The sequence below is a fragment of the Microcaecilia unicolor genome, chromosome 5 (assembly GCF_901765095.1).
Source record: "Microcaecilia unicolor chromosome 5, aMicUni1.1, whole genome shotgun sequence".
Taxonomy (NCBI): domain Eukaryota; kingdom Metazoa; phylum Chordata; class Amphibia; order Gymnophiona; family Siphonopidae; genus Microcaecilia; species Microcaecilia unicolor.
The window spans coordinates 133,374,416-133,399,381 of record NC_044035.1 but is presented as its reverse complement, the minus strand read 5'-3'; the positions used below and the strand labels follow the sequence as shown (position 1 = coordinate 133,399,381).

The 24,966-nt window shown below is 42.8% G+C and overlaps 1 protein-coding gene across 1 annotated transcript in view; it reads left to right on the top strand.

Moving 5' to 3' along the window:
- Positions 1-24,966, top strand: part of SHLD2 (shieldin complex subunit 2) — a 129,279-nt gene that overhangs the window by 24,172 nt on the left and 80,141 nt on the right. The window contains 4 exon segments of the mRNA XM_030203299.1: positions 11,140-11,233; positions 14,887-15,338; positions 15,341-16,322; positions 17,879-17,986. Of these exon segments, the coding sequence (XP_030059159.1) occupies positions 14,916-15,338; positions 15,341-16,322; positions 17,879-17,986 (1,513 nt within the window). The 5' untranslated portion in view covers positions 11,140-11,233; positions 14,887-14,915.

Below are 24,966 nucleotides of genomic sequence, written 5' to 3'. Positions count from 1 at the left end.
AAGCATCTCTTCTACATTTTTAGACACAGCATGCCATTTTGGACTCTGGAATCTGGTAAGAATGTTGGTTGGACTACCATTCCAGGGTCTGTGATGATGTAAGCATGTGAAATGCATTCAGCCTGGGATGTTGGAGAATACATCCATGTGCTGGCAAACCAATGCCTCCAAATCCACTTTTGAGCTTGTAGAGCTGTTTCCCAAAGGGAATTTGAAGAGTTTGAACTGTGATGGGACCTCAAGTTCAAAGTCATCTCTGGACCAGAGCTAAGGTCACAGGAATTCATTTCTTCAACAAGTTTATATGAAGATTTTAGCTTCTTTCGTTTATCAGGCTGGGCAATTTTCTAATTTATAGGTCATGCTTTTAAGTGACTGCACAGGGGCCTCTCTGCCATCTGCCACAGTACCTTAATCTCCCAACTAAGGCAGGAAAGTCCAGAACCCTGGTTCTGGGTTGGAAGATCCTCTGGACTGCAGAGGCCTTTGAGCCTTCTCTAGGCAGAACTTTGTGTCGTCTCCTTCTTTCCTCAGTTATTCCTGCACTCTCAAAACATAGTCAACCAGGTTTTGTCTTGGACTGGGTTCTTCCTCTCAGGTTTCCCTAACAACTTACAAGATTCTCCTAGGTCATCTTCCGTAGAGTAGTTTGAATGAGGGAAAACCCTGTTGCTCTCTGGGGCACTTCCTGGTTGATAATACATAGGGAAATAAGGTATCCCAGTTCTTCCCATCCTCGTCAACAAACTTCTTCAACATCAGCTTGAGGGTTTTTCCAGTGTGCTCGCAGCACATCAGTCTGGGAATGGTATACCAAGGATGAAAGCGTCTTCACTTTTAACAGGGTGCGTTCTTGTTTCATGGCACATGACTCAAAAGGCATCCTTTAGTCCCTGAGGCACAAAACTTTGTACTTCAAGTAGAGCTGGAAAGGACTCCTCTCCAGGAGTGAGTGGATTCAGGAAGTATGAAGTCTCTCGTTTGGAGGGAGACCATTAAGAGGCTTCAGGTTAACAATGAGCGGACAGTGACATTATCCTGTATTTATAGGGACCAGAGGAAATATTCAACTGTTCAAGTCTTGATCACAACGTCTATGAGAACAGCCACAACATAATTGGTTACCTTTAGTTCCCTTACCTGGTTCTCCTGGGTCTGTACTACCCAACTTCACAGCTGTATAGACTTAACTAAAACCCTTACCTGAAAAGTGAAGGGAGGAATCCTTCCCCAAGATTTTCTTGCTGGAAGATCCGGACCTATATGTGAAGAACTCTAAGTGCCCAAACCCCAGAGGAAGCGTTAGATGGAAAAGTTACACTTTATCCAGAAATTAGGGGCTGCTGTGGATGGGGGACCCTTTTCCAAAGGAGGCCACTCCCCTGAGTGGACTGGGGAGGGAAATACTAGGAACTTAAGAGAGCCCAAGGGGAAGATGGGTCCCTTAGAAAGGTCCAAGCTAAAGCGCTAGCAGTAAAGGGAAACATAGGCAACCAAGACATCTCTAAAGCAGGTCCTCCATATTTCATAATGAAACATGATTTATTATATAGGGTGGCCAAAGGAGCTCTGGAAGGAGAGGAAGTAGAACAGTTATTGATATCTCAGTCCTATTGTAGGCAAGTAATACAGCTGACCCACAGTCATTTATTACGGGGCCACAGTAGGGAAGAAAACAACCCAAGAACATATGGCCTGGTTCTTCTGGCCAGGGTTATATAAACAGGTACAGTTGTATTGTCAGTCGTACCCAATCTGCCAGTTGAACAGTCCTGTAAGAGTTCCACCTGCACCTCTTATGTTCATACCCATCATTGACACCCGGTTAAAAAGAGTGGCCATAAAGTTTGTGGCACCATTAGGGAAAACTACACAAGGGAACAAATATATTCTGGTAATCCTGCACTATGCAACTTACTATCGAAAGACCATTGCTTTGAGCAATATGAAAATCACCACCGTAGCAAATGCCCTGTGGGACATATTTTCTTGCACAGGAATACACATGGAGATCCTTGCTGACCAGGGGACTCCCTTTATGTCACGGGTCACAAGCAAGTATGCATCATGTTGGAAGATAAGATGCTGAGAACCTCACTATACCATCCCCAGACTGATGGCCTGGTTGAACGCATCAACAAATCTTTAATGTTGAAAAAGTCCATTGCTGAGGATGGGAAAGACTAGAACACTATGTAATCCTTTGTTTTGTTGGCTATCCCGGAAGTGCTCTTGAGTTCAACGGGATTTTCCCCTTTGAATTACCATATGGAAGGCAACCCAGGGGGATTCTAGATGTCAGAGAAACCTGGGAAGAACAACCCAGACCAGGGTAAAAACCTGGTGGACTACATGTTAGAAATGCAGGAAAGGCTGCATGGGAGGCTGCAAGATTCTTTATGGAGAAGACCCAAACGGGGCAAACCCAAGCATATAATTTTGCAGAAGTCCAAAGGATCTTTCTGACTGGAAACAGGGTCCTTGTACTCCTGCCCTCATCAGAGAGCAGGTTGCTGTGTAAATGGCAAGGGCCCTATGAAGTATTTGAGAAAGTAGGATCCATCAACTACATGGTAGCTCAACCAGATAAACAAATTAAAGCAAAGGTCTTCCATAGGAACTTACTAAAGAAATGGACTCCTTTGATTACAGCTTGGTACAGGAAGAAATATTTGGACCCAAGATTCCTTCATAATCCAAACCCTTCCAATTCCCAGGTCTCAGCCCTGGAGAAAGTGAAGTTGGAGCAACTGATTCACCATTACATTGATGTCTTTTCAGTATCTCAGGCTGGACACACCTTGCATCCCATGACATAATTATAGTCCCTGATGTCATCCAACAGCACCAATATCGGATTCCAGAGGCCCGGTGATAGGTTTTGGCTAAAGAAATGAAAAATATGCTGGAACTTGAGGTCATAGAGGAATCCACCAGCAACTGGTCATCCCCCATTGTACTGCTTGCTTCCTAAGCCGATGGGAGCATTCAGTTTTGCATTGACTTCAGAAAAGTGAATGCAGTCTCCCAACTCAAAGCATATTCCATGCAAAGAGTTGATGAACTAATTGAAAGACTGGGAGGAACCCAGTTCATTTCAACTGTAGACCTGCCGAAGAGTTATTAGCAGGTGCCCCGTGCTCCAGGTATCAGAGGCCACCTTTGGTGAAAAACTTTAACCTCCCCCCAACTGGCAAGTCATCCAGAATGGACACTGACTGCAGCAAGGGCCTTGGACGCACTCTGTTGATGAGAACGAGCACGCTGGGGCTGAGCCTGAGCAGGCTGGCGGGTTGCAGGAGTGTACCTACTCCTAGAGTAGTAATGGGGAGCACTCCGCGACTTGCAGAAATACCTCCTGAATGAGGAGGCAGTTGCAGAAGATGCCCAGCAGGAGAGAGAGATATAGTATTGGTATGCTTCTTGATTTGGTCAGTGACCTCCTCAACCTTCTCCCAAAAAGGTTAGCCCCATGGCAAGGGGTATCCGCCAACCTCTCTGAACAGCATGTTCCAGGTCAGAAACACGCAGCCATGAGAGTTGCGCATTGCTATACCTGGGCAGAGATCCTGGTTGCCCCTGGCCAAGAATCTTGTGACACGCCTTCTGCTGCTTAACCAACAGGTGAAACGGTTTGGCTGCTCCGAGGGAGTGCATTGACCAAGTCTGACAGCTGTTGCACCAAGTTCCACAAGTACACACTCGTGAAGAGCTGGTTTGACTGGATATGGGCGATGAGAATAGGGGCCTGATGCATCTTTCTCTAAAAGAGTCTAGGGTCCTAGCTTCCCTGCCTGTGGGGAGCCAAGGCATAGTCCCTAATACTCCTGGCTTCTTAAGAGAAGAGTCCGCCACCATGGAGTAATGTTGTAACTGAGACCTCACAAAGCCAGGTTCCCTATGGATCTGATACTGGGTGTCAATTTTCTCAGGACCAGAGGACAGACAGAGAGGACGCCCAGTTCCATATGAGGATTTCCTGGAGTACCTCGTGGAGAGGAACCATCACTGCCTCCTTAGGAGGGGAGGTGTAGTCCAGGACCTTGAGCATCTTGGCCCAGGACTCATCCTCCGCTTCTACAGGGAATGGAATGGCCTCAGCCATTTCCCGTACAGAAGAGGTGAAAGTGAGGCTCTCAGGTGGAAGGGGAGGGCTCAGAAGGAATCCTATAGGTCTCATTGGAGGAGAAATACCTGGGATCCTCTTCTGATTCCCATGAGTTCTCCTCCTTGGTGTTGGATAGCACCTCCATAAGGGATGTCCGAGACCTGGCCCGCCTCGATCCCGAGTAGCCATGTCCTTGAGAGCTGCGTCGAGAAACCAGCCGTCTCAACTCTGATGAAGTTTCCTCCACCAACATCGAAGGGGTGCCAGCCTGGGTGGTAGTCGGCACTGGGGCCACAAATGGCGCCAGAGGCCATACCGCAGGCTGAGGGCCAGGCGGAGCCACAGCGGGAGGTATGGCAGGCAGAAGAATACCCGATACCAAAACACATCGCTGCATGAGGCCATCCAAAAGCTCAGGTAGCAGGGCCCAGATGCGCTCATCAAGGGCCGCCATCGGGAAAAAAGCATGGAGTCTGCTGGGGTGCAGGCTGTGAGTTTGCCGTGGCAGTGCGGGAACAGGATCTCGGCTGCTTGGAGACACACGCATTGGCACCTCATGGATGGAGGGAGAGCGGGCCTCCAGCGTCGACGCTTCTCAGGTGCCGAATCCCTCGGTGCCCCAGAGCTTCTGGAACAACTTTCGATGGAGATCTGTGATGGTGCTTCTTGGCCTTTGCCCGATGCACATCACCCCTGCTCCTCGATGCCTACGAGGACAACGTTGAATCCTCCCGGCGCTTCAGGGTTGGGTCCAACGATGGACGGTCCCAAGGGGCCTGCATAGCAGGAGGCCTCATACAGGTGGAGAGAGCCACTCAATGCCTCACTGCTACCAGTGTCTAGGGGTCTCGAAGCAACCATTCCTACCGTGACGCCCGACACCGACGCCTCTGATCTTGATGCTGATGTTGAAGAACCAGACTGGGCTCCAAATATTTTCTCACGTTTGAGCCTCCTAAGAAACCTGGGTCCTTTTCTTCATACGAATAAGGACACAGTTGATAGGGCTATGGTCAGGCCCAAAGCACTGAAGACACACCAAGAATGGGTGTCCTTTCCCGAGATGGTCCGGTTGCACAGGGTACAACGCTTGAAGCCACTGGGACTCTTCGTGGACATGGAAGGAAAAATCACTTTGGTCAAATTAAAAGTCGTGATGTGCCTGAAAAGAGGGGAAGGCACAAAAGATCAGACCCGACCGGACAGACCTGAAAACAGCCTGCGTCGAAAAAGAGGAAATTTAGATGCAGAGCAAAACTAAGAAAATAAAGGCTTTTTTTTTTTTTAACAAGGCAAACAAAACAAGCAGATAGGAAACTGCCGAAAGGCACTCAAAAAGCATTCTAACTGGGCGTGTGAGGAGCAAGCAGAAAGCAGTTGCTTCTCACGTGGAAAAAACAAAACTAAGTTGGCTCATTCATGCGGCGGACAGGGCTTTGGAGCTCGAAAAAGCTCTGGATTTTTCTTTAGCATTTTTGCCGAGCCATGCGACATGGGATGGCGTCTACCCACGAGTATAAACAACCTGCTTGTCCTCGGAGAATAATTTAACTGTGCAATGGATAATTCTCTGGAGGACAAATTTGTTACCACTGTTGCTGTCTCTTCTGTTGTCTGATCTGTAGACAGAAAGGATTCCCCTTCTCAATCCACCTCTTTTATTTCTTCCTGTTGTCTGTCTTCCTCGGTTTGGATCCTAAAAAAACCATCGATTCTCCACTACTGCTTGAACTTGACGAGGAATTTCTGAAACCTACACATTTCACTGGTTTAGTTGTCTTCTCACCAGTATCTTTCCACATCCATGGATATACTTTATTTCTTTGATAATCTTTATTGTCTCTTGATAGGTTTTTCATTTTAACTTTTTTTTATGACTTCTTTACATTCTCCATGAATTCTTTAAATTTCGTGTGTGTTGTTCACAATCTTCTATTGAGATTTTTTTCTTTGATGTTATTCAACTCCTTATCTAAGGTCTCTTTATCTTGTTCTAATTTCAATGTACTCTTTTCAATAATCAGCAACATTAGATCTAATGAACACTTATTTAAAATCATGTTCCATTTTGAGACAAAGTCAGGATCTTCTTGAAAAATCTGTGGGGCTTTATAGATTCTCATGCCTCATAGCATATGTTCAGTCTTGCAATATTCTACTTATGCTGCACAATTCAGATCTAACTTTATATAATCTTTAAATTTCGCTGACATTGAATCCCAATCTGAGTGAACAATTTTGTCAGTTTCACTTCCAAGTTCTGTTGTTCTATTAAGTAATGCTGCTTCTATCAGTAGCCAAAACTAAAACCAGATCGCCACACGTTTAGTAGCCATAACTGTCTCTCTTGCTAACTCTGGTTCCAACTCAATACGGACACTATTTCAGTAAAACCACTTATGAATAACAAAACAATGAGCTGAAACTTCAACCTTATTTCTATGGGGGAGATAGACTGAATAACAGAAATTGAGCTATAATGCAGTCTCACGAGATAGTGTTTGATCATAAAGTAAGAGTGGCTTGAAATTTGAACAAGCTTTATGCTTGTGCTGGACATAATACTGCCAGATTTGCAACTAACCAGCATCTATAACCGCCCTGCAGGATCTCTTCAAAGTTGGCACTGTCAGCGCAATGGTAAAATTACCAAAGTTCAAAGCCAGTATTAAAAAGAGTCTGCCTGAATCAGCTCTGTGAACAGTATAATCTGAAGAGAAAATTGTGCTCTACAACACTGATTATGTTTTGTTTTGCAATGCCACCATTAAGTAGCCATTTACTCAGGTCAAAGTATGTTATATTTAGTACGCTTGATGCGCTAATTTTTCTTCATTCTAGGAAATTGAGTCTTAATAGTCGCTTAAAAATATTGGAAAGACCGTTGGCCCCACCAGTGATAAGGTGATATAAAGATGGGATTATCTATACCAAATGTCCAAAATGACAACTTTATGAACGGGTCATATAACAAAATTTAATTTGCAATGGGAACGCTATAGATCCTGGAGAGCACAAAATGGGATAGACCTGGATGCTCCTAAGTTGATTATTCCAAGGTTGTGATTGCTATAATCTCAGACTTCACACTATGAGTCGTCACTAGTAACAAGGGAGGAGGGGGGGTCTGTGGGAAGGGGAGGGAACGCTGTATTATGTTTCTGTTGTTCAAGCGTTCTGTATATGATATACGATTGTTAGGATGTTGTCAATATGCTATAGTTAAAAATTTCAATAAATAAAAATATATGATAGGATGTTGTCAATATGCTATAGTTAAAAAATTTCAATAAATAAAATATATGATAGGATGTTGTCAATATGCTATGGTTAAAAATTTCAATAAATTAAAATAAAAAAAAAAAAAGTATGATATTTATCAATTCGTATTTTATTTGTGGATTGTCCAATCGTTTTATTGTGCTCGTTATGGTGGATGGAGACGTTGTGAAACGTCAGTTGAACAGAAAGTGCTTTCATACGCTTTGCTCCTCATGGTCCCGCTACTTCATTTTATTGGCCGGCAAGACGCAATACTTGCTGGATCCCAGAACAACTTATCATTGCTGCTGTTCCAGCTCCATCAGTGGCATCATCTGTTCGGCAATATAGTTTCCCTGAAACCGTTCTCTTGCAGATCAATGATGCTTTCAGAATGATGAAGTAGCTGAAGAAGGCGGCTTGGGAACTGCAGTGAAGAAACTGAAGGAAGCAGGCTTGGAACCTGCAGTAAAGATACCCACCGTGGCTGTTACTACATGGCTATCGGGCGTGGACCTTATGGCGATGGGGATGCTGGTTTCAATGTGATAACCAGTAATGGCTTAGCCATCATGGACCAATGCAATACATCGCGCACACAAAATATAACATACTTTTTGACCTGAGTAAATGGCTACTTAATGGTGGTATTGTAACAAAAACATATCAGTGTTGTAGAGCACAATTTTCTCTTTCAGATGATACTGTTCACAAGCTGATTCAGGCAGACTCTTTTTTTAATAATTGGCTTGAACTTTGGTACATTTTACCATTTGCGCTGAGAGTGCCAATTTTGAAGAGATCCTGCAGGGCGGTTAGAGTGCTGGTTAGTTGCAAATCTGGCAGTATTATTGTCCTGCACAAGCATAATGCTTGTCAAAATTTCAAGTCTGTATCTTTGTTTGCATGGAAGTTGTTGCGGTCTGAATATTGGTCCAAATATGTTCTGATGAGTCGCGACCAATTTTGATGCACACTTTGAGTCAACTTGTTTGACTGGATTTGCATCCATAATGTTAAAATGAATTTCATCGAATTAGCAACAAAAACTGTACAGGATTTGAATTTTTTAGCCATTCTTATAAAGTGTTTGGATTTTATTAGGCCCCAAAAATGGCAATTTTGGCAAATGTCGCACATTGATGACTGACAACCTTTCAGAAAGGGGGTCTAGATCTGCCAACTATTGCAGTTAGAGACCTCAAATTTTGGGGAAACTTCGTTTAACACTGACACTCTCGCAACAGATAAAATTTGACCAAAATTGGAGAACATGATGGTGGGAACTTTTTTAATTTTAGACCACATTGGCATGGAATGACCTTGTTACTTTTGATCCCAACAGGATAGGAGTTGCCATCGGTGTAAACACAGTATCTAATTGGCTTGCAGATTGCATTTCTTTCACTTTGCCTAGGCTGGGCTGACATCGGTGGCTCACTTGTGGTCAGCCTCCACTGAAGAAATTGCAAGGCTGTGACGTGGTCTTTAGTCCACACCTTCACATCTCCATTACTGCCTTGAGCAGTATACCTAACACGACAGTCGGTTCGGGCAGACAGTGTTCAGAATCTGGGTCTAGAATCCAACTACACCCACCTAGGCCCATTTTATTCTGTTCCAGGCTGCACTTTCACTTGTTTGTGTATAGTTTCAGGTTGATTTGCAATATGTCTTCACTGTTGTAAGGTCCAATTGACCAATGGTGGTTGTTTTCTGTGAGCCAGTGTGCTAGGTATACCCCACTTGTGAGAATTAATGCCCTGCTTGTCCTTGGGCAAGCAAAGTTACTTACCTGTAGCAGGTATTCTCCGAGGACAGCAGGGCTTATATTCTCACAAACTCTCCTCACCTCCCTTAGGAGTTGTCTCCTATTTTTATTTTTTCTTGCTGCAGTATTTAACTGTGGTAACCATGCTCGAATGGCAGGTAGGAAGGCACCCATGCATTCGCCATGGAGCGTGTCCGCAATTCACAAAAGCTGTTTTGGCTTGTCATAAAGCCCAGATGGGGCAACGAGGCACCATGTACTACTTGTGAGAATATAAGCTCTGCTGTCCTCAGAGAATACTTGCTAATGGGTAAGTAAACTTTTGCTATTCCTGAGGCCTAGTTAGAGAACCAAGCCTGATTGTGCTACTTGTGGAGAGTAGTGCACACGAGATGGTGAATTTCCAAAGACTGTGATTCTCAATTATATTCCCTGTGAACATGTTTTACTTTTTTGTTTGCAAAAATAGTGTTGTTTTACTTGCTCAACCTGGCCACCACCCATGCTACCACACCCCTGTTCTGATGCTGTACTGCAGCATGCATCTTTCTGTTTTTCCAATCAGAAAAGGACTGAAAAGGTAATAAGTAATTAGAAAATGTATAACATTTTGAGTTATCTAAAATTCAGCAAACTAAAGAGCACTAATAATCTTTGAGAGTAAAAAAAACCTTTTTCACAAGTATGACTTTTGCCGGTGAGAATCCTCATAGGAAAGAATCACAAAATTAAGGGAGTGTATACGAAAGAAAAAAGAAGGCTGTTTAGGAATAAAGAACTAAGGTTCAAATTCCAGTAGCAGTTTCTGGCTGGCTACAAGGAGTGTAAAGAGAAAAATATTAGTAAATTTTAAGCATAAGTTAAAAGCCAACACAAGTTTAAATAAAGAAAACCAAATAAAATTATCAAGAGAACTTTAAAAGTTTATAATCAGAAATCTTCAGGGTTTTTCTTGTCTTCTTATTCAGGAGGCATAAGATGAACTGAACCTGAGCCACAGTTGCTTAGGATAAATCTGAATATAATAGCTTATGATTCTCTGTGGAGATCAATTCTGTATATGTCGTTTAGTAGAAACACGGAATCGTACCTTTTCAGTATTAGGAGGAATTTATGGAACCGTCTTCCGGGTTAGCTAAGACTCTGCACTGATTAACAACACTGATTGTTGGAAACTTTTATTTTGTAAAACATTAACTGATGGATAAAATGGGTCTGTTTCTTGGCAGTTTATCCTATTATGTAGTGATGATTTGGAATTATGATTTTGTCATGTTAGTGTTTGAATATATTTTGATGTTGTGAATGTTTTTGTACTGTAACCTGCTTTAATTTTAAAGCAGGATATAAATCCCTGAAATAAATAAAATGCCAGCATGTGGGAAATAAAAATTGAATAGCAACTTCCCCTTACAATTGTTTGAATATAACAATGTTCACCTTGGGACAAGGCTCCCCAAATCTGCTCCTTGAGAGCCATAAGCCAGTTATTAAAAGTCCATTGCAAATATGCTTATGTAAATTTGCATATTTCTATATGCTAATATTTCTCAGGCATATTTATTGAGGAAGTCCTGAGAACTGAGCCAGTTTGAGGCCCTTGAGAACTGGATTTGGGGCCTTTGCCATAGAAAAATTTTAAAAATTTATTGTTCTTGGGAGGATCCAGCTGTAGACACCACAAATATTTAGGATATGATAATGAAATGATGAGTTTTAGAAAACAAAATCTTTCGTACAATATAATGGTAGTATCCTCCTAGCTGAGTTTGTATCATAATTTGTATAGCACAGACAAGATGAACATGGCGCTTTTAGTAGCTCCTGCCCTGTGAATGCCCTTTGCATTTATGCACTAAGGGATTCTTTTACAAAGTTGCGTTAGCACATGTTAAATGCTAGAGATGCCCGCCTTTGTAAGGCAGATTGATACAGTATTTTTGGTCTTATTTACCATTCGTTTCCTAATAATTCCTAGCATCCTCTTTGCTTTTTTTAGCCACTGCCACAATGAGCAGAAGATATCAACGTATTATCTGCAGTGACACCTAGATCTTTGGAGTACTGACCCCCAAGGTGGACCCTAGCATCAGGTAACTATGGTTCGGATTATTCTTTCCAATGTACATCACTTTACATTTGTCCGCATGAAATTTCATCATCTTCCAGTTTTCTAAGGTCTTCCTGCAGTTTTTCACAGTCCACATGTGTTTTAACAACCTTAAATAGTTTTGTGTCATCTGCAAATTTATTCACCTCGCTCATTGTTCTGATTTCCACAAACTTTATAAATATGTTAAGTAGCATCGTTTCCAGTAGTGATCCCTGTGGCAGTCCACTATTCACCCTCTTCCATTGAGAGAAATAACCATTTAACCCTACCCTCTGTTTTCTGTCCAATAACCAATTCCTAATCTACACCAGAACATTGCCTCCTATCCCATGACTCTTTAATTTTCTCAGGAGTCTCTCATGAGGAACTTTGTCAAACTCTTTCTGAAAATCTAGATACAGTACAACCAGCTCACCTTTATCCACATGTTTATTCACGCCTTCAAAGAAATGAAGCAAATTGGTGAGGCAACACTTCACTTGGCTGAACCCATACTGACTCTGTCCCATTAAACCTTGTTAATTATGGGTTACGTAATTTTATTCTTTATAATAGTTTTCCACTATTTTACCCAGTACTGGCGTCAGGCTTACCGGTCTGTAATTTCGCGGATCACCCCAGAACCATTTTTAAAAATCGGCGTTACATGGGCCACATGCATAACTGCACTTAGTCGCTATTCTAGGAATTTATCACAGATCATCTATAGACTGTAACCACAAGAGGAGTGTGGGCAGGTTAGGGGCATGTTCTTGTGTGCTGAGATTCTAGAATACTGTCAGTTAGGCTAGTAATTGCATCATTTAGTTGTGGTTAGGTTAACCAGCCATTGACATGATGTAAGCAGCCATGCCTAAACGTTGACATGTAAATACCCACTTACACTAGTATTCTATAACAGCAATTACATATGTAATTGTCAATATAGAATTCGCTTTTAGCACAGCATTGTAGCATTTTTCAGAATTTCCCCAAGTGTATAAGTGTACAATTATCCCCTTTAAGTGCTAGTATTTTATAAATGTATGCAGTTGGCACAAATTTAGGCACCATGTTACAGAAATGGGGGGGGGGGGGCTAATGGATTGTCCCTACTTTTTGGAGCTTATAATCTAGTCAAGGTAAACAGGACACAATAAAAAAACGAGAAGTTTGTGGTTCAATGAAGGATTTTGATTTGAGTATTAATAATTGTGATGTAGGTACTGTTGAGTATTTAAGCTGTAGGTGCGGATGTTTGTACGTTAGTCTATTGTGATTTAGAATATTAAGGGATAGAATATGTATCACATTTTGCTTATAAAAGTGGGTATTTCTAGAGACTTGACAATGTTATCATGGGATTTCAAAAGGTTTTATTTATTTACTCTTTCAGTTGTAAAACAGTTGGAAGGCCACTAGGTGGGAATAATTGAGGGATGGATAACCTTTTATTGAGTGAAATGTAACACATTTGTCTATCTAAGTAGTGAATTTGCCGAAACTTAAATCCATATTCATGAACCCCTCTCTTTTTTTTTTTTTTAAGAGCCCAGCAAGTGGAGGGTGGGTGAAGGGTATAGGGGCGAAATCCTAGGTTTAATACTATATTTAGATTATTGAATTCATCAGAATTTCTTTTATATACAAAGTACATGAACATAACGTACAAAAATTCCAATTTGGATGAAAAAGAAGACTTAGGAAGAACAATAAATGAGAAAGTGAAAGAGTGAAAAAAACAGACAGGTTGTTATTTTGAACAAGAGTAATACTAGTTCTTGAAGTTAGGCAGTGTAAAAAGCAAAGGTTAGGCTAGGTGAGCCATTTCACTTGCTTAAAATGCAGCTAAGACCAGCTAGGATGCAGCACCAGATGGTTCCACCTTTGGCAAGTCCTTGCGGCGCTTAGAGGGCGTAGATGAAGAGGGAGCTTGTTTTTGGCATTTTCTCTTAGCTCAGTTAATTACCTGTCTTGATCCCTGATTTATTCTTCTGTTTTCATTTCTCATTCTTTCTAAGCCATCTCACTCTAAAGATTACTTTCTGTAAAGAGGATCTATCTGTATCTTTCATACTGAAACAAATCAAAACCCACAGAACTCATACAGGGGTCCTTTTATTAAGCTGTGCTAAGAGGTGACCTGCGCTATGACTAGCACGTGCATGAGCCCTTACCGACGCCTATTTAGTAGGTGGAAAGGGCTCATGTGCTAACCATGCGCTAATCGGTAGGCATGCAGCAATGTAGCTGCGCTAATTAGCACTGGGCACGCCCACTCTCCACCCCCAAACACACCCCCAGTGCTAAAAATAAAATATTTATTAGTGCAAGGGAAGCATGCACAGATACCAGAACTACCGCAGGATGCCTGAACGCGCCCCGCGGTTGTTGATTTTGATCTGTGGGAAGCATGAGTTAGTGATTACTGCTGCTTAGTAGAAGGACCCCCCACAAGTTAGCTTAAAACAAACTATGCTCATGAGTAAGAAGCCAAGTTAAGAATGTTCTTGTAATGCACAAAGTTGAAATGTAATTTGGTACCCTGGCACATAGAATTTTGAGATTTTTCTGTGTTGTATTGCTGACATTTCTTTTAGTAAATCTGTATTATGGATGTCAGTGCTGGCAGTGGAACTTTTGAAAATATAGAAATAGAACCGCTTCATGTGTTATTTGTGTACTGCTTCCTAAAATGGGTTTTGGCCCAAAATTTTGTGTTGTGTCTGTGCGGAGCTGGTGTTCTTGGAGCACTGAATGGTTTGTCTATAGTAGGCTAATACGCTTTAAACCTTTTGTTATATAAATCGGGGGCAACTAATGCTCTAGACTCTTACAAAGATAATATTGTATTCTTTGTCAAATTTTTTTTATCAACAAATCTTTAACCCAGGCTGCTGCTCACCTGAGGTCCCCAACCATAGTAACCTCAGGGTATGTTCTGCACTATTAATCTTACACATGACATGCTTTTGCTTTCTCTACACCCACGGATCTTTGGCTATTCCTGAAAACCAGAAGGAGATGGCCTTAGCCTTGGTTGTGATTGGTTAATAGCAGACAACACCCACTGAACAAAGTTAATGTCAGTGTTGGAAACCAGTCAAAACGTGAAATAATATAAGACATATGGAAAAACTCAAGAAACTATGGGGCTCATTTTGAAATCACTTAGACTTACAAAGTTCCATGTTACTATGGATTTTTTTAAATTCTAAGTGCTTTCAAAATATGCCTCTATATATGTTTTAGTTTGAATTTTATCTTTTTCTGCATAATGATTAGAATAGTAAAAAAAAAATACAGTTGTAATTCAAAAAGGCATGGTGTCCACTGATTTCATACCAAGAAGCTTTAATTTTTCATGATTAGCCAATTAAACTTTACTTGGCGCATTCACTGAAAGCAACAAACTGTGGGCCCTGTTTACTAAGGTGCCTGTTCTTATAGAAAATGAGTATGTTCTTAGCAGTTAGTAACTAGAGATGAAATCCCCTGAGATTTTAACATATCTTGTTACTACTGTGAGCCCTTCATTCACTTTTTTAAGATTCTTTTATTCCAAAAATGTTTTATGTGTTGTATGTAAATTATTGTCTCCGGAGTAGTAGAAGTGAAATATTAACAAATTTATTTTTTAAATCCCTTTACTAGCAGAGACTATCTACCTTTTCTTCAAGAGAATGGCCAAAGATATTCAAATCCACATTTTCTGGGGGGCACCAACCATTACAGCACATCAGGAGGAGCAGTGCCCTTCAGCAAGCAATACTGAAACATGGAGAGAAAGTCATATAGTTTATGACGAGCAGTTTTTCCAACTTGGTGCTGATAAATGCAAAACAAATAGTGACGATAAACAAGAAACTCTCAAGCTGATGGGGACTTGTATATCTGAACACTGTTCAGTTGCATGTGGAAGTGAAGCAGGATTTACAGATCTTCATAAAACTAGTGTCACAAACCAAGAATCCCATCCGCAGTATAGACCATTATATGAAGCACACACAGATGTACATTATGGTATAGACATCGCTGAAAAAGATGATAAACATATAGAAAATTATTGTGCTGATATTTCTGTTCTGGTTTCCTCTACAAAGACATTCATATACAGCCAATTTCACTGGAGCAAAATAATGATCCTTCACACCATTTTAATATTCTTCATGAATCTTTAGGTCAGTACTTGGAGACCTGTTTTCATGACAGATCAAAACGGCAAAAAGGACCAAAAGGATTAGAGTGTGTCTGTCTCGAAGAACTGTCAGCTGATGCTGAATTCCTTAGCATAATGACTGCAACTCAAGTTGCAGTTCAAGGAAAAGGACAATTTAAAGAGCAAGGTAATAATCAGGATGATGATTCACAAGCAGAAAGTTTTACAGAACACACTGGAGCTTGTTCTAAATCATTTCAGTCCAGTAAGTTCTTTCTTGGAACCCACTTGGTTGAACATGAACTATGTAAAGAGACTTCCAATTCACTTGAACTTTTCAGTCCTGTGAGCATGGAAACAGCACATAACTGTGAAATGTTGCACTCAGTCAAAACTAGGGACTGCCTTGAATGTGCAGAGTCATCCTCATGTCACTTAAGCAGGCCCAGTGAAGAGCTTCAAAATGAGATCCATATTGAGCCATGGACCTCAGATGTACTTTGCACTCAGCTTACTAAATCCAGTCTTGACACCTCTAAGAGGGTGCGAGTGCCTGAAGAGGTTGCAGATCATTCTAGCACTGAAAATCAGAAAGAATCAAAAAGAGCTAAGCAGGTGCATTCCCCAACTATGTGTGGCTTGAAGAAAGACCTAAAGGAAATGCTAGCATTCCAAAAATTTATCAAGAAATCTGTCTTGCTTAGAGACTGTTGTTGCAAGTCCCAGAAGTATACTGTTTTGGTGACAGTGTTACATTCTTGGCATATAAAGGAAATACAAATAAAATCAGGGCCCCAGGCTGGAACAAAAGTTCCTCTAGCAACCATTATAGTGTTTGATCAATCAGAAGTTGAGAGAAAAGTTGTCTTATGGAGGACTGCTGCGTATTGGTCTCTGACAGTATTTCCTGGAGATATTATCTGTCTTTCAGGTAGGTATTATACATAAAAAACTGGTATGTTAGAGACAGCCAATTGCTAACCAGGTTGGAGACAGCCAATTGTTAACCAGGTTCAATGTGCATTAAGGCCTAGATGCACGTTTTTCTTCGTTAAAAGAGCCCTCAAGGAAGAATTTCCTATCCTTTCCATGCACTAAAGCCTATTTTCCGACGACAGTAGCAGCTAACGAAAACTGAATGCAGATGAGCAATTCTTCTACAAATCCCATTGAAATGACATGCACTAACCTTTTCCGATTCGTTTAACGCAGGAGAACACCGTGAAATCTAACGAGAGTCTGTACCTCTCGTTAGGGCTGTCTGTCTGCTAGAAGTTAACAAAATCCAATAAAAAATAACGGGGGGGGGGGGTGAAAACGCGTCAGGGGCGTCCTTTATTGACGCCCCAGGTCGCCACTGCTCCCCTCTCCCTCAGCACCAAAAAAAAAAAGGATCGGGAGGGGGCAAAGGCACTCGTCATAAGCATCCCGTATGGACGCCTTGCCCCCCGCACGAATAATCTCCAATTTTAGCAGCCCCGGGCCGGCCCTCCTCCCTTCCTGTATTCTCCCACACTAGCTCCGCCTCCTGCCATGCTCCGGTCCCGTGCCCCGCCGCCCCCCTTTGGTCGTGGCTGCCGCTCCCCCCGTCCAACGACCCCCCCCCCCCCTTTGCCTTACCGGCCCGTGCAGCACCTCTCACCTCTGTTGCACGGGCAAGAACAGCTGATCGGCGAGTCAGAAGGCCTCAGATGTCCCTTCTTTCTTCCTGGGCCCGCCCTCCTCTGACGTAGGGGCGGGGCATGGGACTGGAGCATGGCAGGAGGTGGAGCTAGTGTGGGAGAATACAGGAAGGGAGGAGGGCCGGCCCGGGGCTGCTAAAATTGGAGATTTTTCGTGCGGGGGGAGGCAAGGTGTCCATACAGGATGCTCATTTCGAGTGCCTTTGCCCCCTCCCGAAACACACGTATTTGTGGTGTTTTTTTTTGTTTGTTTGTTTTGACAGCTGGGCCTTTGTGGCATGGGCAGAGCAGCCAGCATAACGCTTGGGCTGCTCTGCGCATGCTTTAGGCACTGATTAACGACGGGTTTAACGATTCTGTGATACATCCTACTTTGCAATACCGATCCGAACATTTCTGGAGTGTTTTTGTAGTGCATGCCTCGCTTTTTTTAAATCGTTAAGCACTTTTACGATTTTTATTTTTTAACGTTTGGTTGATGCATCTGGGCCTAACTGTTAGAAGAAATCTGTTTTACCACTGATGCTGCATTGTCTTTTTTTCTAATTCAGCTTTCTTATAATGGCCTTAGCAGCAGGCATGACTTTGTCCATGATTAAATTACTTTTCATTTAGTTCAAGCCATCTATTTGTTGGCACAGTTATTTAAAGATAATGCCACTGAAGTGGTGTCACATATATAAGCATACCTGCAACAGAGAGAAATGACAAATTGAAAAGCTGTTTACCTGTTTAGATTTGAGGTTTGCATGTACCACAACCTTGTTGGGTTACCCTGGGTTGATACTTGGCTCTTTTATTCCAGACGTCACTGTATATGAAGACAGTTGGTATGGGGAAATAATGCTGCAGTCATCCTTTGGAAGCCAGTTGTTCAATCTTGGGTGCTGTTCAAGTCTTCATCGTAAAAAGTGTAAGAGCAGAAGAGATGTGAAAAAATGACTACTTGTCAAATTTATCTCGGATATGAATGGTATTGTCTTTGGTAATGGTTTTTAAACTGAATAACAGAATTTTTGTTTTGAAAACTAAATCACCTTTGCACTTCTGATAAAGTGTCCTATAGCAGTAAGTGTATAGTTCATTATAAAGTACCAAGAGGGATTCAACCAATAATTGTACACTCAGCAGATACTCTCTGTTTCTGAATACATCGCAGTGTAAGTTCATACAGTGGTACATATTTTATCATTCATTTTTCCTACATCAAAAACATGAAGAAATTTTTCAAATGAGTTTGCCAGATAACCAAGCAGTTACCCAAGTAAATTGCCTTGTTTTGTGGGGGTACAGGTGCCAGTGTTGAACTGGTATACCTCTCTTTTAATGGACCAATAATTTTTTTTTGTGGTGATGACTTGTGTTGCTCAGAACCCTGAAATGTTGTATCTGTGGTACCATAAGAATTGTATTTATTCACCTATTACTTTCTACTACACACTGCAGTCTGATGAAGCATAAAGAAAATAATTCTGCTTCAGATTCTGCAATATTTTCTTTATGCTTCATCAGTCTGTGAGGTAGTATATAGCAAGTTGCTAGTCTCCCTTAAACACACTTCCTCACTCACATTATAAAGGCAAGAGACTGCAGTGTGTAGTAGAAAGTATGTGGTTCAAGCAGGCACAGTTAGCCACCCGAGCTAGGAGGGCAGGACCCAGACTGAGTTAAAATCCCTACAGAGGATCCGAACAAGAGAGGTCTAGCACAAAGGAGGCAGTGTTCTCCAGGGATTCCCGGGAAGGGCTGCAGTGTCCAAAGACAGGCCTGAGAGAGGAAAACTGACCTTCCACATAAACCCCATTATATGTGTGTGTTCAGACTGAGAATAGAAGACTGCCAAGGTAAGAAGTCTGACATCTCTTCTCGCATCTCTGCTTTGGGAGCAGCAATGCAACATCTTTCCTAGCTTAGAGTTTCTGATCTAGAATCTGCAGTCCAAGAATGTTTAGCAGATGTCTGTAGTCAAGGAGACAACTTATTCAGTGACAAGGTGAAGAGATGGCCATCCTGATTTAAAAAGCATACAGATATCATTAAAATTTCTCCAGACCATAGCCCTCTACTGCTTCTTCTAGAAAATTTTCAAAAGGATTTAGGTTCTCTAATTACTACACCTCTAAGCGCCGTTATACACCCTCTGCTGCTGCTCCTCAGAGGACTGCGTCCAAGCGCTAATTCCCGCGACTGCACTGGGAACAGAAATCACAGGCCCCTCCTCAGCCTAAACAGAAACCCAGTTTTTGACACCTTCCTAGAGAACATTGTCACCGTCCAGATGTCCATACATAGCAACCTAATGGTGGGTGGCAGGCTGATCTTATTCCAAGAGAGGTGGCCTCTCATAACCTCCAGCTGTTGGGTACTTCTCGTCCATCCTCCAAAAAAGTCTCCTTTCAACTCCTTTCAAATGATGATGCTTCGGTAGGAGCTCTCTGCCCTCCTCCAGCAGAATGCAGTAGAACCAGTTCCTGTGCCAGAGAGGGGTCAAGGGTTTTACTCCAGGTACTTTCTCGTACCAAAAAAGATGGAGGAGTTTTTGACCGATTCTCGATCTGTGGTTTTTAAAGAAACATTTTGTATGGTTTCCCTAGGATCACTTTTTCCCATGATCCAACTCAAAGACTGGCTTTGCTCTCTAGACCAAAAAGAGGCATACATCCACATATCTATTCTTCCTGCTCACAGGAAGTTTCCGCTTTGAGACTCTGCAGTACCAGTACAAAGTCTTGCCATTCAGCTTGGCCTCAGCTCCTTGTGTTTTCACAAAATGCCTGGTAGTGGTAGCTGCAACACTTCGTAGGTGGGGCATATATGTCTTTCCCTACCTCAGCAACTGGTTGATCAGACATTTGAGTCTCGTGGTATTGAATCTGACAAACTAAAAGATCTTTGGTGTCCTCACTTGAAAGGTTTAGAGTCCTATGCAGCTAATGAAGTTGTGGAGCATTGGTATAATACTTTGATAAATACATTTGATAAAATAGCTCCTGTGAGGACTGTAACTAAATGGAGATCAAATATTGCTCCCTGGTTTTTGACTCTATTAGGTTAGACAGGAATTGAGAAGGAAAGAACGAATGTGGAGGAAAGAGTTCAGAAGCTAAGTTGAAAGAGTATCGTTTGTGACTTGGTGACTATAAGAAAATTACTTTGTCAACACAAAAGGAATATTATGAAAGAATTTCTACTGCTCCATCTACTCTGAAAGAACTGAAGAGATGATCAATCAAATTTGGTACTCCAGCCACAAGACTTTGCAAAGGCTTTTAGTAATAAGGCTTCTAATATTGTGAATTCTTTTGAGAATAATCCCTTACCTGCACAGGAAAGTCCTTTAGGCATTGCAGTTTGGGAAGAATTTTCTCTAGTTACTTCAAAACAAATTTCAACTATAATGAGTAGTTAAATTTGTTTACCTACTTTGATTAAGTCTTTGATACCAGAAATACTTGACATCATTGTTCTTTTGATCAATAGGTCTCTCACAGAGGCCTTGGTGCCAACGTGTTTAAAAAGAGCTGTAGTGCATCCACTTTTTTAAAAATGTAAGTTTAGATCCTAATGAACCTAGCAAATATCATCCAATATCTTGCCAAAATCCTGAAGGAGATAGTGTTTTTTTGGGTTCACATGGTATTTGATGATTTTCATTTTGGTTTTAGGCCAAAATATTCAACTGAAACTGTTTTGATATCAGTGTTGGACAGGGCCACCGAGAGACTGGGCCGGGGCAAGGCCGCCCCTGGGGCCCCACCGAGGTCGCTGCCGCTCCCCCCTCCACCCGCCCCCCCTTTGTCCGCCACCGGGCCGGGCCCCCTGCATTGAAATCACAGCGCCTCTCACCTCTATGTGAAAGCGCTGCAGGCAGCAGCAGATCGCCTGCCTCCGGGACTCCTTCCCTCCCTGCGTCCTGCCCTCGTGGAAGTTACATCAGACGAGGGCGGGACACAGGGAGGGAAGTAGGCCCGAAGGGAGGTGATCTGCTGCTGCCTGCAGCGCTTTCACACGGAGGTGTGAGTGGCGCTGTGATTTCAATGCAGGGGGCCCGGTGGCAGACGGTCGACGATGGAGGGTGAGTGGGACTGCGGTGCCTGGGCCCGGGGAGTTTTGTCCCCCCCCCCCCCCCCCCCTCTCCCCACTCTCGGTGGCCCTGGTATTGGATTCCATTACAGCTTTGATGCCTAGATGTTCAGTTTAGACTATATTCATATGATTTACAGTTCTTTCCTTTGATACTGTTGAGAAGAACTTGCGTTTTTTTAACTATTTGCAATCGGTGAGGGCTTGAATGCTAATCATTTTCAGTTGAATGTCTCTGAATCACAGATTTTATTTTTGTCTTGTAAGGCCTCCCATTCTTTGGTTCTAGAAACCTTTTTAATAGATTATTTGAAAGTCCCCATTGTGAGAAGTTTGAAGTATCTTGGGATATGTCATTTTCAGTTCAAGTTAGAAGTTTTTTTAAACTGTTATTAATTAGAAGGTTGAAACAGTTATTATTTGTCAATTTTAGAGCTGTGCTACAGTGTGTAATCACACTTATGTTTGATTACTGCAATGCTTTATACCTTGGTTTACCTTTATGTAGGATTTGACCCCTACAAATTGCTCAAATGCTGCTGCTGCTCACTTGCTTACAGATATGTCACATTTTTCTCATATTATACCAGTATTTAAGAAGTTGCATTGGTTGCCCATTCAATGGAGGATCAGATTTAAAGTCTTGATGTTGATTTTTAAAAGCTTTGAGCTACGATGTTCCAGTTTCTGTTGATAGTTCTTTGAGAATCTGTTGACCCTCTTAAACCTTGTGTTCCTCAGATAAGCTTTTACTTGATATTCCTTGTTTTCATCAAATTAGACTAATTGAATACCATTCTTCGATTTTTTTTGAGGGAGCGAAACAATGGAATTTGTTACCTTACAATTTAAGAAGTATGACTTCTGTTCTTCAATTTCATAAATATTTGAAAGCATTTCTTTTTTCTCAAGCTTTTGCTGCTGCTTAGAGATAAGTATTTAAACATGCTGATGCTTTGTTGACTGACCATTTTTGCACTGAGTAAGAGTCCGCTTGTTGTGTGTGTGAAGTGTGTATATGTCTTGTTTTTAAATGTTATTGTATATGTAATTCTGTCCGCCTAGAGTTGTAAGATTGTGAGGAATAGACATTTTTAAATAAATAAACCTGCCAACAGTTGGCGCAGACTTCCATTCTCTCTGGCATATGTTTCCTAGAGCGCCTCAGATTTGTAATAAATTACCCCAAATCACATCTTCAACTGGTTCAGACCTTGCAGTTCATTGGGGTTCTCTCCTGGACACTGGTTCAGACCTTGCAGTTCATTGGGGTTCTCTCCTGGACACTGTTCTCTGATATTCGAAAATACCCCAATAAAATGTTTTGAAAGAAGACATCCCAAAAATTTCCTAGACACGCGGAGATAAATGTTTACACCAATGGAAAGTACCCTACACAAAATGTCCAACAGTGATACAGGTCCCTGCGTCATAAAAACGTCCACAGCAATGGCAGAATGTTATCTCCATGTGCAATCATGCATATATACCTCGGCATGTGGAGGGAACGTTCTTCAGAGTGCCCAGCTATGTCCCTCAGAAGGGAACCAAATGTTGCTGTGGAGGAAACAGCTGCTGATCCTCCTGTTCCTCAGGCACAGGAGACAAATTATGAAGCACCACCACAAAGGTAAGTGTGAAGTATTGACCTCCATCATCACAGCATGACACATCTGCAAGCACCATATGTAAGCAGGGTCACATGCACTGCTGTTCTTTTGCTGTTCCAGTACATATTATTTATTTGTCATAAGGAAAAGGGGGAAAAAATCATTGCTGAAATCACAATGTACAGGATATCCAGTGACAACTAATTATAGGGCCCCCTTCCTCTAACATGCAGTGCTAAAATGAGAGGTTGCACATATCTGGACCTCCTTCCCCCCACCCCACCCCCCCATATCCTAGCCCATGCCTTCATACTGATGGGAACATCGGCAGCAGCTCACTAAAGTACAGTGAGATGCCCAAAGGCGCACCTACCTCCCAGCAATAGTGTCAACTATGCCACCCTCTGTCCCCATGTCCACCTCAGTTCACACAGATGCATACCCATCCTCTCAGCCTCCCCCCCACCAATCTGCCTGTAGCCATCTGTCACAGACTATGTGAACAGCATTGCACAATATGTACAAAATAATGTTTGTGATGCCTTTGCGTTTTGACGATACTTTGAAGTTCACCGGGACCTAGAGTCGCTCTGGTGTTGGTACCTCACTCTGGTGTTGGTACCAGAGTGTCCAGCATGAAGACCCTGCCCTAATCCACTGCACGTGAGAGCACCTTAGGGCCTGACGTAAGTACCACAGACATAGCACCCCTATATCACATCTGTCCCCGATTAAGGCCTGAGTATGAAGCTACCCTTCTTACAGTGTGCCCACAACCTCAATATCTACTAGAATGTGTGGCAGCAAACCCTCTGCCTATGAGATGGTATGGAAAGGGTGAGGGGGGAAGCCTTTTGGGCAGCCTCCTTCAGTAACCAAGACAAAAATGCCCAGTATGTCACACACACCTACCTAGCACATTTCAACCACTATTGCAGGGGAAATAAAATAATAACCCCAAACACACACAATGGGAATCAAACCTGCATTCTCTGCATTCAGGGCACACAGCACTAACATATATCTCACAAAGGACTGTGCAAGGAGGGCCCTCATCATCATCAGTTGCCCCCCCCCAAATGGATGGTTTCTCCTGCCATCTAACCCACATTCGTGTAGACCATTGTCAGCTCCAGAGGTCGGTTTGCTGCTTTGTGAGACATCCCTCAAGGGACAAGCTAGGGGCCCCTGAATCTCCACATTAGAGCAAGCCCCCAACCACCTCTTATGGAAACTCCCACTTATATGAACACTTCCCCTCCCCCCAAGATATCCCTATCAGTACCCCACAGATATCCCCAAACCTAGGTTTCCTACCAGAACGTCTGGGAATTGCTGTTATCCTGAGGGTCCCGACAGAGGTGGCCAGAAGCATGGGCGGCTCCCACAGGGTGCTTAGTCATCTCCCAGCTAGCTGTAGGTCACATAAGCATGGGGATGCACACACACCCACATCCCTGACAACAACTGTAAGAATGGCCCCACCTATCCAGTAATGCAGTGCCATAATACTTCCCAGCCAGTTCCTGCTCACCCAGGGCCCTCCAGCAGTGCCAGAAACCATCCTGCTTACCCATAGCCAGACAACACACTCAGGAGACAAACAGCTCTAATATCAAGGAGATCACGGCATGCCTTCACAATCTCTTTGCTCCCAGGGGCCAAACTATGTGCATTTAGAAAGGGAAAAATAATGGATCACAATATGCGACAGGCTTAATGCAGTGTACAATGCATATAGATCTATAGAGGACACCGAAAGAAAATGGAGGCAGCTGAAGAGGTTGGTGAGGCACAAGGTTGGGGCCAACCTGCTGGGTGCAGACACCATGAACCTCACCCCAATAGAGCGCTTGGTGCACAGACTCCTACCCCAGGAGGACATCCATGGCCTGGGAAGCCAGGACACCTGAGCACACGCTGTGGATTCAGGTAAGTTCGTGCAAACCAAGCAGTGCTGGATGTTCTCTCTGTATCACTGTCTTCCTCTAGCAGCGACAGTGGGGGGGGGGGGGGGGCCTTATGGATACCACTCCCATGTGTATTACAGGTTCTCAGGTAGGTGGAGGAGAGGGTAAAAAGGCACACCAGAGTACATGCTGAAAGGCTGGTTATAAGGGGCACTCAGCTCGCTGGGTGGAGGGTCCCTGTATCATGTTTAGGTGCCTTCTCTCCTCTTCCCCCCCCCCCCCCCCCCCCC